The 12422-nt window shown below is 41.3% G+C and overlaps 1 protein-coding gene across 3 annotated transcripts in view; it reads right to left on the reverse strand.

Moving 5' to 3' along the window:
• CCDC88C (coiled-coil domain containing 88C) overlaps positions 1–12422 on the reverse strand; it is a 91886-nt gene that overhangs the window by 43535 nt on the left and 35929 nt on the right. For all 3 annotated transcript variants that reach the window (XM_035327404.1, XM_035327405.1, XM_035327403.1), the window contains exons 4-9: positions 11431–11500; positions 4892–4950; positions 3156–3239; positions 1706–1846; positions 745–929; positions 67–148 (exon numbers count right to left, since the gene is read on the reverse strand). In XM_035327404.1, the coding sequence (XP_035183295.1) occupies positions 67–148; positions 745–929; positions 1706–1846; positions 3156–3239; positions 4892–4950; positions 11431–11500 (621 nt within the window). The remainder of the gene's footprint in view (positions 1–66; positions 149–744; positions 930–1705; positions 1847–3155; positions 3240–4891; positions 4951–11430; positions 11501–12422) is intronic.

The raw sequence follows: 12422 nt of genomic DNA on the forward strand, positions 1-12422 counted from the left end.
AGTTTCACAGTGAAAGAGGTATTCTTCAATAGGGAAGTCTGTCACAGTGAATTAAGCCCACCTTACCTCTTGTTTTATTTTTTGCAGCTCTAGGGTGAGCTGCTCAACTTCATGTTTAGAATCAACAAGCTGCTCAGACTTCTCTTCCCTGAAAAGGATTAGAAAAAAAAATAGTAATAAATATTTTTGTTGTTGTTCTGAAACAATATTGATTGCATGGATCCTGCTGGCAAACTGGAAAGAAGGACAGAAACCTCCTAGCATATACTGAACACGGAGCCTCTTTGAGGACATGACAACTTCATAGAAGTAAGGTATGTTTTCTTGTGATACCACATGCATCACAGATATGAAACTGCAACTATTCTTTTTTTTTTTTAATATTAAGTACAACTGTTCCAAGTCTGGTACTTAATGGTGCTACTGACATTATAACTAGCTTTACTGTCCTCTGGGACTTCTCACTAATAATTTAAAAGTGCGGATAACTACTAGCATTTTAAAATAGCGGAGAGATGAGAGACAAAAAGAAAAAGTAGCCATCACTCTGTATTTAAAGAACAGTTAAGAAGGAAGAAAGATGGAACTGAGGCTGCCTACTAATATGAATAAAATTGTGAAAAACATGATACTGAGAGCTCTTATGGAAGTCAATATACCGAAGCTGATAGGCAACTGCACTTTCAGGATGCACAAGACTTAATACACAAGTCTCTCTAGAAGCAAAAGTCACTGGTGACTCACAGTTCCTGTCGAATTCTTCTCAGTTTAGCCTTTGTGTCTGCCAACTCAACTGCAATGTGTTGCTTGTCTTCATTAGAAGGAGGGCTAGCTGTGTTTGGTGAAGAATCTGGAGTTGGTGCTTTCAGAGGACTTGGGGGTTGCTGAGACTGTAGATAGTCCCTCTCTTGTGTGAGATCTACAATTACCTGGAAATACAGAGAAGCGTGTAGTGTAGTGGGATAAATATAGTAATAATTAAACACTGTTTTTCAAGCATCGAAAAATGATGTATAAATTTAGAAAATTATTAGCCTGTCATACAGAATTCAACTGATAGTCAGGTGGGAAAGTCACACAGAAGAGATGAACAATTTCCACCATGACCACCAAAACATTTCCTTTCCAGTGCTCAAAATAAGCAGCCTATTTTGCTTGGAGAACTCATATAAATTGTAAGAACTAACAATTTTAACTAACACATTCTCAAAGTCAAATGCATGACAGAAGGTTAACAGGCTAAAAAGAAGGGGAGAAGCCTCCTGCAGAGATCTGAAGTAAGATGAACTTATGAGTCAGCAACAGATAGACCTTGTTTCACACAGGAAAAAAAAAAAAAAAGGCAAGCAAAGACACCGGAACCCATGATGGTAGATATCACTGGAGAGACAGGCAAGCAATCACAAAGACGAATGGTTGAGCAGACATGCAGAGATAAAAATCTCAAGACAAAGTCAACTTGAAATACTTCGGTCTCTTTACTACATGCACTCTTCTTACCAATCATTTCACCACACTTCAGTGTTCATATGTGAATGAAAAAGACAATCTTTCTACAGATTTTCAGAGGTATAGTTCAAAGGTTTAGAAAAAATAGAAACCCAGTTAACAACAACAACAAAAAACAACAAGAAAACAGAGGGAAGAGAGCCTGCATGTGCTGCTCCACATCAGCACTATATAAGAGAGAGAGAAGTCAAGGTACCTCTGTGCACTCGTCTCTCTCATCAATAAGCCTCTTGAGGTGGAAAACCATATTCCTGGAGAGAGACTCCAGTTCTTCTGGGGCCATGTCTGGGAGCTCCAGCCACTGCAAGTCAAAGACATTCTCCTGGTTGTGGGTCACCTAGGGACAAGGGAAAAAAAAAAAGTGTTTCCACCGGTTGATTTTTAATTTTTTTTTTGCTGTATGTGGTGCATCTCCCAGGTTCTCCTACTGATCTGTTAAGAAACATACCACATTTCACCAAAAACAGGCGGGAAATAACAGACTGACTAGGTTAACTGTAACACTACTCAGCAATTTCGAGTATTTATATATTTTTTTAATTATGAAGACTGATGATTTTTAGAAGTGGTCAGGTATATGCAAGCACAAGTCCTGTAGACAGATATTTTGGAAACTGTCTTCAAGCACTGAGGTGGTCACTACAGGAATTAGAAGGAACTGCTAAGACTGAAAAGCACCGTTTTCAATGAATTTGCAGCTGATAGAGCTGAGAGGATCGGACTAATCAAAATATCTCTGTTTGTTGCTAGCAATGTTTCTTTTCACTGATACCTTGCTCACACTGGTTTCATATCAATCATTCAGCAGAAATGCCATGCAAGTGGAAAGGATCTCAACCTCCATCAGTTAAAGAATATTCTACTTTATTTGCTTATCTCTTTTTTTTTTTTAAAAGCAGATCTATTTTTTTTTAAAATGTTAATGAAAATGTTCCCAAATTAGACTTCCACTATTTGTTCATTAATTCTCAGTGCATTAAGCTTTTTACACCTGCACCTCAGGACACCAGACCTCATCCAGTGACCATTTCCCAGTGAGGCACATCCAAGCAGAGGGCATTTCCTTAGGGCTTCTCTTTGGATCTCCAAAGCACGCTGGTTCCTAACAGCTACACATAGTCCTTCCTTTTTGGGAAATCTAAGAATATACCTGTCATTGAATCAAGCTTCTCTTTAAAAAACAAAGCATGTGTCTAATTTCAGCTGCAGAGCTTTATTTTCAAGACCACCAGACTTGGAGCCCCACTGGTCCAAGCACACCTCTAGGGAACCTGTGTCTTACCGGCCACAGGACTAAGGGACCATGTGCCCACATCATTACTGTAAATGGGACTTCAGCTCCAAAGCCAGACATGCTTTCTGAAAATATTACACACATATTCTTACAACAATATCTTCTACATAGCCTATAAGCAGCAAGCACAACATTTAAAAAAATGCCTACCATTTTAAAAAATGCCTACCATTTTCACCTTTAACTTGATTACAATAGCATATCCACAAAACAATCATTTTTTCTCTTAAGTTTATGAATCCACCATGAAAGTTCAAGCATCATCATATAGCAAAAACATTGATAAGTCAAGGAAAGGAGAGGATAAAAAAAAAAAAAAAAAAAAAAACAAAGAAAATACTGCAAGTCCCACCTCCTGAATGTGTGACACAATGGCAGCTTGGGTTTCAATATCCAGCTGTTTTATTCTTTCAATGAACTCTTCTTTTCTTTCACACTGTTAAAAGAAAACACTCCCTGAAACAGTGCTAAATCCTAAAACTTACCACATTTTCCACCACTCCCCCCCCCCCAAAAAAAAATCACTACATTGCTAATGACAAAACATGCAAGATCAACACTTTGTCATGTTAGAAGGTATAACACTTTGTTGCTCCACATGGAGCATGCACTGAATCATGCTGTAAATTATTTCAAGTCTTTTACAGTCAGTACAAGTAAGGCTAAGTTAAAAGTCTGGTTTTGCTCTTTATAAACAAGTTAAAAATGCAAAGAGACCAAGAGGTGGGGCAACAACTGGAGGAAATTATCACAGCTTTGTTAATGGAGCTGCACAAGCATAAACCAGGTGAGTACAAGACCTACATTTACATTGCATCATTTAACCTGTCTGCTTTCCTGTTTGCATTTTGCATGGCTTTGACAACGAAAAAAGATGCGTCCCTTTAGATACTATTCACATCAGTGCTTCTCCTTGCTTGTTGGACAAAATCAACATGTGATTTAGATAAAAAGTAGGGTTAGGAAATCTTCTGGATAAAAAGGAGTGACATTTCAGACAAACAGTTTAGTAAATCTTTCACTAGAAGTCTTTAAAGTCAGACATCTGCTATCAATATATCAGGAACTGTACACTAATTACATTACAATGCACAGTGGTTACAAGAAGGCAATAGAAAAGTTAAATATTAAAGCTTTTTAAACTGCTTTTTCTGCAGTGTCTCTTTGGGGTCTGCTTCTGAGTCTCACCACTCATGTTATTGGGAAGAACCTCAGAACCGTAAATGGGGACTGAGGATGCACAACAGCTTGCCAAATCAGACCTCTGTTCTTTGTGTTGCAATGTAGCACCGAGATGAAGTTCAGCCATATGAAGACAGCGCTACTCTGACATAATTGACTTGACATAGCTGAGCAGGGTAAGTGTCCTAAGGCATGACAAAAACACTAGACAGACCTACAAACAAGGTCAATTATAAGCAAAGGCTAGCCCACGATGCGTCTATTGTTTACTACCAGGGAGGTTTGGTGGGCAGAACACTGATTTCTTTATCTGGTAACTGTCGCCTATTTCTGGGGATTTTCCCATATACGTTGCCTGTCCATTTATTTAACAAAGGCCACATAAAAATCCCCACATGAATATACAAAGTAGTTATTCAACTTAGATGTTCTACATATAATATCCAATCAAGTGATTATGCAAACAAAATCAGGCTTCATTAAACAAATGTTTAGACTGTTAGCTTATCTATTTGTTTTGCATCAACTGTGTACTACTCCACATGCATTTCCAAATAATAAGAAAACAAACCACCAATCTTGATATCAAGAACACTGTTTGAAGCTTATCTGTTCACACTGTTATCAAAGTTGTCTAATTACTTGCAAGAGTACATATCCTGCATCTGATTTAAGTGTTTGAGGTTAGTCTGTCATAAACTATGCTTCCTTTCCCTGTGCTGTCTTTTTCTCTGCATTCACTTCATTCACCTATTGTGTTTTTTCACAATCTGACTTCACAATTTATCTTGAGCTGTGGATTTTTTCATACAGCAGTGATCTTTGGAGGGATTTTCTCAGTCCAGAAATAACAAAAGATTGAAAAGATTCAAAAAAAGAGTATTTTTCAAGCCTTTAAATGTTCACCTGCACAGCACATCCCAGAACCAACAACAGCAGCTTCTTAATTTCATCCATACTTTTACCTAGAAAGGAAAAAAGGGAATCAGCATATATGTGCAACATAAATTAAGTACTTGCAAATCATCATCTCCAAAATATCTTCCTTAAGAGAAACACCTTCTTTGAACAAATGCCTGTTGATATATGTGCCCATTATACTGTTACCATACTTTCCATGTAACAGTACAACTCTTATGGATTATTTAAAATCCCAAATCCAACAAGACGTCCCCCCATGTGCTACCCTCGCTTACATTTTCTGAGTTCTTTTCTGGCTCATGCAGTAAAAACGTATTTTTTTTTTCTTTTCTTTCCTTTTTTTTTCTTTTATACAGTTTATGCACATGTCCAGTACTTGTCCCTTAATTTGTGATTAACAAGGGTGAAAAACAAAAACAAAACAAATGACACCGCGGACAGAAGGTGAAGGACAGTTACTCTAAAAAGAAAAATCCTAAATTCTGCATCTGTAGTTACTGCCCAGTGTTCCCAAAAAACGAAGGCCATTCTGTGCACGTAAATCCTCTCTTTAGCAGAGAGATACTTTAGCAACTAATGCTGCCTCTGTTCTGCATCAAAGCGTGTCCTCACTTTGAAGCACAAGCCCCATGTGCTAAGAGGGATGAAAAATGAGCGTTGCAGAAGGGAGGAGAGGCAGCTAACCATATGCTCTGGAACCATGGGGGGGGGAGGGACGCGCAGGTTTGTCACTGCAGGGGACCCTGCTGCGGCCGACAGCCCCGCACTACCTCCTAAGGTTAGGAGAGAGGAATCCACACACAGGAACCGGTGTGGCTCTGAGCCAGCTCCAGATCTTCTTTCAACAAAATTTGTGTGTGGATTGTTGGGTGGTAAAGAAAATTATGTATATCAAAGGTAGACGCAGGGAGGTGGATGCCAAGGAGCTTCACAGAGGATCAAAATTCATTATGTAGTTATAAAAGAACCAAGGTTCAAAATTATATGTTCAGGAAAAGCCAGTCTTCATCCACACAGGGGAAGAGGAGAGAAACAAATGGCCCACATACAGTTCTCTCTCATCCCTCTGTGACTGTTTCCTGACAGGGTACGTAACTGTGGGATAAACATTCCCACTTCATCCCCTGCACTGAGCAGACAAGATGGCGACTTCAGATGCCACCATATCCCCACACCAACGCCATGCCCCAAGGCTGGGCCGGCAGCCAGTCAGCGCCACGTGCAGGACCAAGGCTGGGCGGCCGGCCTTGCACTGAGCCGCGGCCCCATGACCCCATGCTAACCACGGCCACCAAGGGGCCTACTTGCAGCCCGAGAACCTCACAGCACCGCATGTGGTCAGCTTCAGAAATAATTTGTTTTCTCATCCTTTTAAAACAGAAGTGCTCTGCACAGGCTTTAGGTGTACCTCACTTGTTTAACAACTTTTCAACAACTTTATTCTTCATTTCCCTACAGAATATTTGAAAATTGGTTTTGAAAAGCATATAATCTTCCTTGACTCCCCCTCCCCACATCCAGCAACATACCTTACTCTCTTCTAAAAATTTACAATATACAAATAACACTTCAGTATCTCACACACACACAAAACAAACAAACAAACAAACACAAGAGATCTGCTACTTCCTGAACAGTTCCTGCAGCAACACCACTAGCCCAAGGAGATACTAAGTGTGGTCAGAAGAATTCCCCGCCCTGCCCCCCAAAGTGGAGTTTTTCTTTGAGTTTCAGCATTTGGTTTCATTCTGCATCAGTTTCAGGGCAAATCCAGACTAGGTATTAAATGCAGAGCACACCCATGGGACACAAGAGCAAATTGCTAAGTGAAGGAGAGCGAGTGACTGCTATGTCCCTCTGTTTCTCCCAGTCTTACTGAAACACTTTGCTCCAGGAGACCAGAGCAGGTACTGGGACAAGACACCTGGATGCTGTCTCCATGACCATGCCAGACAGGTGCTCTAACCCCAGCTCTGGGTACCCAAACCCAATCCATACACCACAGCATCACAGCTGTCCCCCAGGTGAGCCTGGTGGCTTGGATTTATTCAGTTTAGAAAATAGTTATATTCCAGTGAGCGCATCTATATATCCCAAAGTCAGGCGAGTTGCATAACCATTCAAACTACTGTCTGGGCCAAAGGCAATAGGTTTTGTTTTCCTCTCCATGAGATGACAGATGTGCACTGGTGATGCTGCATGACCCTGTGAGGTGAAATACCGTTAGCAGGGTAACTTAACGAGGTCAGACTATTCTCCCATCAGGGACTGACCTTGCCTGGAAACAGCACTTAGAGACCTCGTCCCCACTTGAGCTCTCCCACCAGAAAAAGAACCCCAGGGAGACAAAAGTCCCTTCGGCAGGGAAAGCTAACCTGCAGCTTAAGGAAAGCAGTGAGAAAGTAAAAGACTGCAGGCAATCATGAGTTTATTAGTTTGCTACTGTTTAAAAGCTAACATTTGGTAGCCCTATTAGCTGACCTTACCAGGAGTGTGCTTCTATAACCTAGGAAGCAAGTGCTTAGGTCTGGGGCAGCTGTTGACAGACAGATATCCACAAGGTGAAGAGAATGGTTTGGATTCAATTAGCACCTAAACAGCGAGGTGCTAACAAAAAATTGATGTGCTGCTTTTCTTTTTCTTTTTATCTTCCTTTTTAACACCTTTTTGAGAATTCCAGGGCAGCTGCTTGTAAGCTACGTATCTGGGCCTGCGATGAAGCCAGCAACCTGGGGACATGCAGCAAGACCATCTGCTGCCAGCAGCGGGTTGTCTGGAAAGGGGAAAAAGCCAACACCACCTGCGTGCCCCAGGAGCCGCCCTGTGCCGCCAGGCCCCCCTGCTCTCGCAGGAGACAGAGGGCAAGAAACAGATGGCACGATTCAGGGAGAAGGCGGGCAAAGAGATTAGGAGACACAACAAAAACGAGGATGAAGGTACAGAGATGATACAGGAGACTGAAAAAATGAGAGGGGGGTTGGAGGAGAAGGAAAGATGTAAGAGAAAATTAAAAAAAAAAAAGAGCCCAAGCACAATAAATTTTGAGCTTGTGCGGCTTCTTTATGTACTTTCCTACTTCAATTTTCCTCCAGCAGACAAGAGGAAATGATATTTTGTGCAGCACTCCATGCAGCAGCCAGTGGATCCGTGGAGAAGCTGGGAAGGGGTGAAGCACACAACTGCTGTTTTTCCCAGCTGTAGCAACATCCTGGATAAGAAAAGCCTGAATTCTAAATTTACACTATTGAGGCAGTGTTTTGTTATTAACTTCATACTTTATGAACCTTTGTGTGTCTGGAGGATTATGAAACAAAATGAGGAAGGAAACCAGACATGGAAAAAAAAAACAGTGGGAGCACACATCTTTTAGGATTTTAATGAAAAATAGTTTCTATAGATATTTACTAGCAGGAATCTGGGGCTTGCTCATTCACAAACTTTGCATGTAAAATGAAAAGGGGATCTAAATAGCAAAGTTTTTGTTTTGAAGAGCCTACATCAGGCAAACAAGACCTCATTTCCATTCTTGTTCTGAAAGAAGTTAAATGCCCCCTGCCCCAAAGAACCATGTCTGATGAAAAATATGCTGCTGATTTTCATATTGAACACAAGGAATTGGTGGTGCAGTAGCAAATTGAAAAGACTGTTAAAGAAAAACCTTGGAGGAAGACAAAAACAGAGAGGAAATTTAATGGTACTATTTGTCTACTGCACAGCACAGTGAGAGGAGTAAGTCCTGTAATATCAGATGCATGACTCTGCATGACTCCTGGAAAAGTTTTCTAAACTCTTCAACTAAGCCTCCAGGTTTCTTTTCAGCTCCCTGCAGTAGGCAAACCTGCCACGGCCTGGAACAAAATGATTTAGAGTACATGGAAGCTCGTAATGCTCCTAAACCTAGTAGACATGCACCATCTCCTATGCAAAAGCCCAACTACAACAGCATTTTTAGTAGCAGTGGTTCTGTCTTTTCAATAGTTTCATGTTTCAAATACAGCTGTAGAAGCCCTGAGTAGTCCCAAATGTTGAGTGTCAAATGGGAGCTACATAGCAAGAATAGCATTCTCAGTTTTAGAGCTCTGCAGCCCATAATTTAAAACATGTTAACACCACTTTTGGCTGTTTCACAAAGTGAAATTTGCAGATTGCACTTGTGAACAGACAGCTCTGAAAAACATGCTTAGTAAAACATCATGTGGGCTTATTACAAGGAAGAAGTCACTAAAATTATTACTGAGCAAGGAATAATGGAATGACTTAGCAGGTCTCTGGTCCGGGATCTATGGAATTAATACAGTCATTAGGAGCCATCCCAGTTCAAGCAGTACACAACAACAAATTATGTATTCCAAAAATGTGATTATATGATAATTTTTTCTTCCTCTAGGCATGAGGTATCTTTCATTCAGATATGGGGTTGGAGTTAGATGATCTTTAAGGTCCTTTCCAACCCAAGCCATTGTATGATTACCTTACCTATGACACAGGGAAAGCAAAACCTGGGATTTGATCAATGCCTCCGAGATCCATCCCTGCCAGTCTGCCTGCCTGACTTCAGCCTCCAGCCTCAGCTGCTCCCCACAGCCCCTTGCCCAGCACTGCCTCTGCAGATGCCCCCTCCAGGACCCTTCTTCCCCTACCACCCCAACTCTGTCCTGAATTGGACCACTGACAGAAAAAGGTTACTCCTCTACTATTCTCATCACTTTTAAGCATTAGCCTCCAATAATTCATATCTGCCTCATCTCTTCTCCCCATACTGCTGTCATGCCCAGCCTCCTCACTCCTCTGTCAGCTTTCCCTGGGGTTTCTCTGTATTCATGCCAAAAGCACCATTTCCCATGCTAATGACTGCTTTGTCCTCACATTTCTATTCAATCTGCAGCCCTCCTTTAGCTCTCTCACTGACAGAAAGAATATCTCATTTCACTTTCTTTTCCTCCCATGTGTCACTGCCTTCCTCTCACTCTTCCCTGCAAAACACTCAGCAACAAAGACATCAATCCAACAGTTACCACTCACCCGCAACACAGCCTACTCCTGCATTAGGCTTTCTTGTGAATTGCTTTCTATTGGTTTTACTAACTACTCTGCAGACCTCTCCTCCCTGTTGCTTCTTTCCAGGCTTCCCATCAGCCCTGAGCCAGGTCTCTTTCTGAAAACTCCCCTAGTTCTTTATTTCCCTAACCATTTCTTCAGCACATTCTCCTTTACCTCTAACGGTAAGATTAAGACAAGCTTCTTTTGAAATCCTCTCCCCAAAAGTCTACTTGCATGTGTTCTTTGGAGCAAGCACATCTCAAGTCTTCCTTTGCACAACAGCTACTTGTGCAGTGCCTAAGCTGTAACTCAAAAGCAGTATGTAATATGGCTAAACAAGAACTTCATGTTTCTAGTACACATACATCCCATCATTTTCAGCCATCTAGCTGTTATATTCTCACATTCTTTATCCTCTTTCTCATGTTATACTAAATAATGTCAACAGTAAGTCAGGGACAGATAAATAAAACCAGTGAGAACACCACATCTCAAAAGATGTCAGAAAGTAAGGCAAACATCTGGTTGTAATTAGATGAGCTGGCCAATATCTTTCCTACAAGAGACACATCAGGTGCTTTCCTCAAAGAAAGACTGATTTAAGGTGCTGACAATCACTTCAACGGTGGGAAATTATACATAAATACATGACAGCTTTCAAGTATGCAGCTTCCCCAGGAACCAATGCTGTGGTTACTGCTATGAGCCTCCTGCCAGCTGTCACTCAGGAGCAGCCACTACAAGAAGCCAGACAGCCTTTCCCATTGACACAGCCAGCAGAGTTTGCCTTTTTGGCCCAGACATCTCTATTCAGAAGCATTCTCGATGCTAGCTAGCACCCCAGCTTTTGTCCACTGTCCATATGACTGAGAAAAGCAACAGCTATTCCATTTATATTTTCTTCTTTAGCTGTAACAGTAGCCTGTACAGAAGAATTAAGACTGGCGTTTCAGAGTTTACCATTCCTGTTGAAGAAGCGGATGCCTTACTCTGTGGATGTCTTACTTTTGTTTGATTTTATTGCAAAAGTGTCACGACTGAGTTTCAGTGACCCAGTATCTGTAAGTTAATATTCTTTTCTGATATAATCCCTTTGTGTATGTACATACACTACAGCTGCCAAGAGCAGCATAGTGAAATTTTCTGCCAAGGTTTCTGCCATTTGTTTGTTCTGGAGATGCTGGTTACCATGTCATTCCCCGTCACTGCTGACACGGTTCGTTCATTTTTCCTTCTTTGGTAAGAATAGATTCACTGTCCTTGGCACTAGTATTGTGCTACAGCAGAGATAGAAACTAGGAGGACAAATGGGTCCTCTATGGCAGACTGTGTATATTATATAGGTGTATATTTGCAAGACATATGCAAACATATCAGATATTGTACTTGTATATACAGATAAGTAGAATAAAACAAATACAGACTTCATTCAGCACGGGGGGGGGGGGGGGGGGGGGGGGTGAAGAACCCAACAAACTACTCACCAGAAAGAGGATCTTTGCCAATCATTAGAACATTTGGTAAATTCATTACGATCAGCTGCTGGAGGACTTCCTAAACAAAAGAGAACAACAAAGTTCAGTGTGAAGGAATCCCAATCAATCACGCCACAAAGAACATAGAGCTCCATCGATTACAAGGCCTTTAATATACTGGCAGTTCAGAGGTCACAAGAGGAAGCCCCACTTGAGAGAGAAATCCCTATTTGAAGGTGGCATCAGGTTGCACAGCTAACATACACTAATCGCCTCTTTTAACAATGGAGGAGAGAGAACTTGGAGGGTCCCGTGGTACTAATCAAAATAAGTGCACAGCCATGCCAGGCACACCCATCAGTCATGCTTTTACCCCAGGCATGACCTGTATTCATTTGATGTTCAACATACAGCTGTTGTCATGTTCCAAGGCGTACAAATGCAGCGGGTTCATCAAAGGCACCTAAGCCTGTCTGTGAAGTTTGAATAATTCAAATAATTGGTCAAATTATTTCATGGGTCTGAGATTCTAATGATGGGCTTGGGAAGTGGGTGTGGGGGGAAAGCTATTGAACAGACTTCTTGCACTGCTCAGAGAAAATGGATTTAAAGTCCTAGATTTTCTTCCTCGTTTTTAACGGGGAGAAAAAAAAAAACATATTTGTTTAATAATGTTGTGAATCTCATTTAAATATCCTTTTATCTTGGAGGGAGATAAGGGAAGGGAGGTGCATTGTCGGTCAGAATCACTTAAATGTCAGCTGCCTGAAGCTACTTTGAAATGACTGGACAGGCTTAGAGAGGAAAGGCTACAAGCCCTGGGGCAGGCAAAATGTCCAAAGGTGGACAAAAAATACACTGGAAGGGAACTCTGTATGGTACTGGCCACGCACTCAAGTCATTTTCTGTAACATACAGAGCACAGCAGTACGGTTCCTAGCTTCAACCTGCAGTTACTTGCACCCGTTTGCAGTGATTGGAATAAAACCCTATGCTGGCAA

The sequence above is a fragment of the Oxyura jamaicensis genome, chromosome 5, assembly GCF_011077185.1.
Source record: "Oxyura jamaicensis isolate SHBP4307 breed ruddy duck chromosome 5, BPBGC_Ojam_1.0, whole genome shotgun sequence".
In the NCBI taxonomy this organism is placed as follows: domain Eukaryota; kingdom Metazoa; phylum Chordata; class Aves; order Anseriformes; family Anatidae; genus Oxyura; species Oxyura jamaicensis.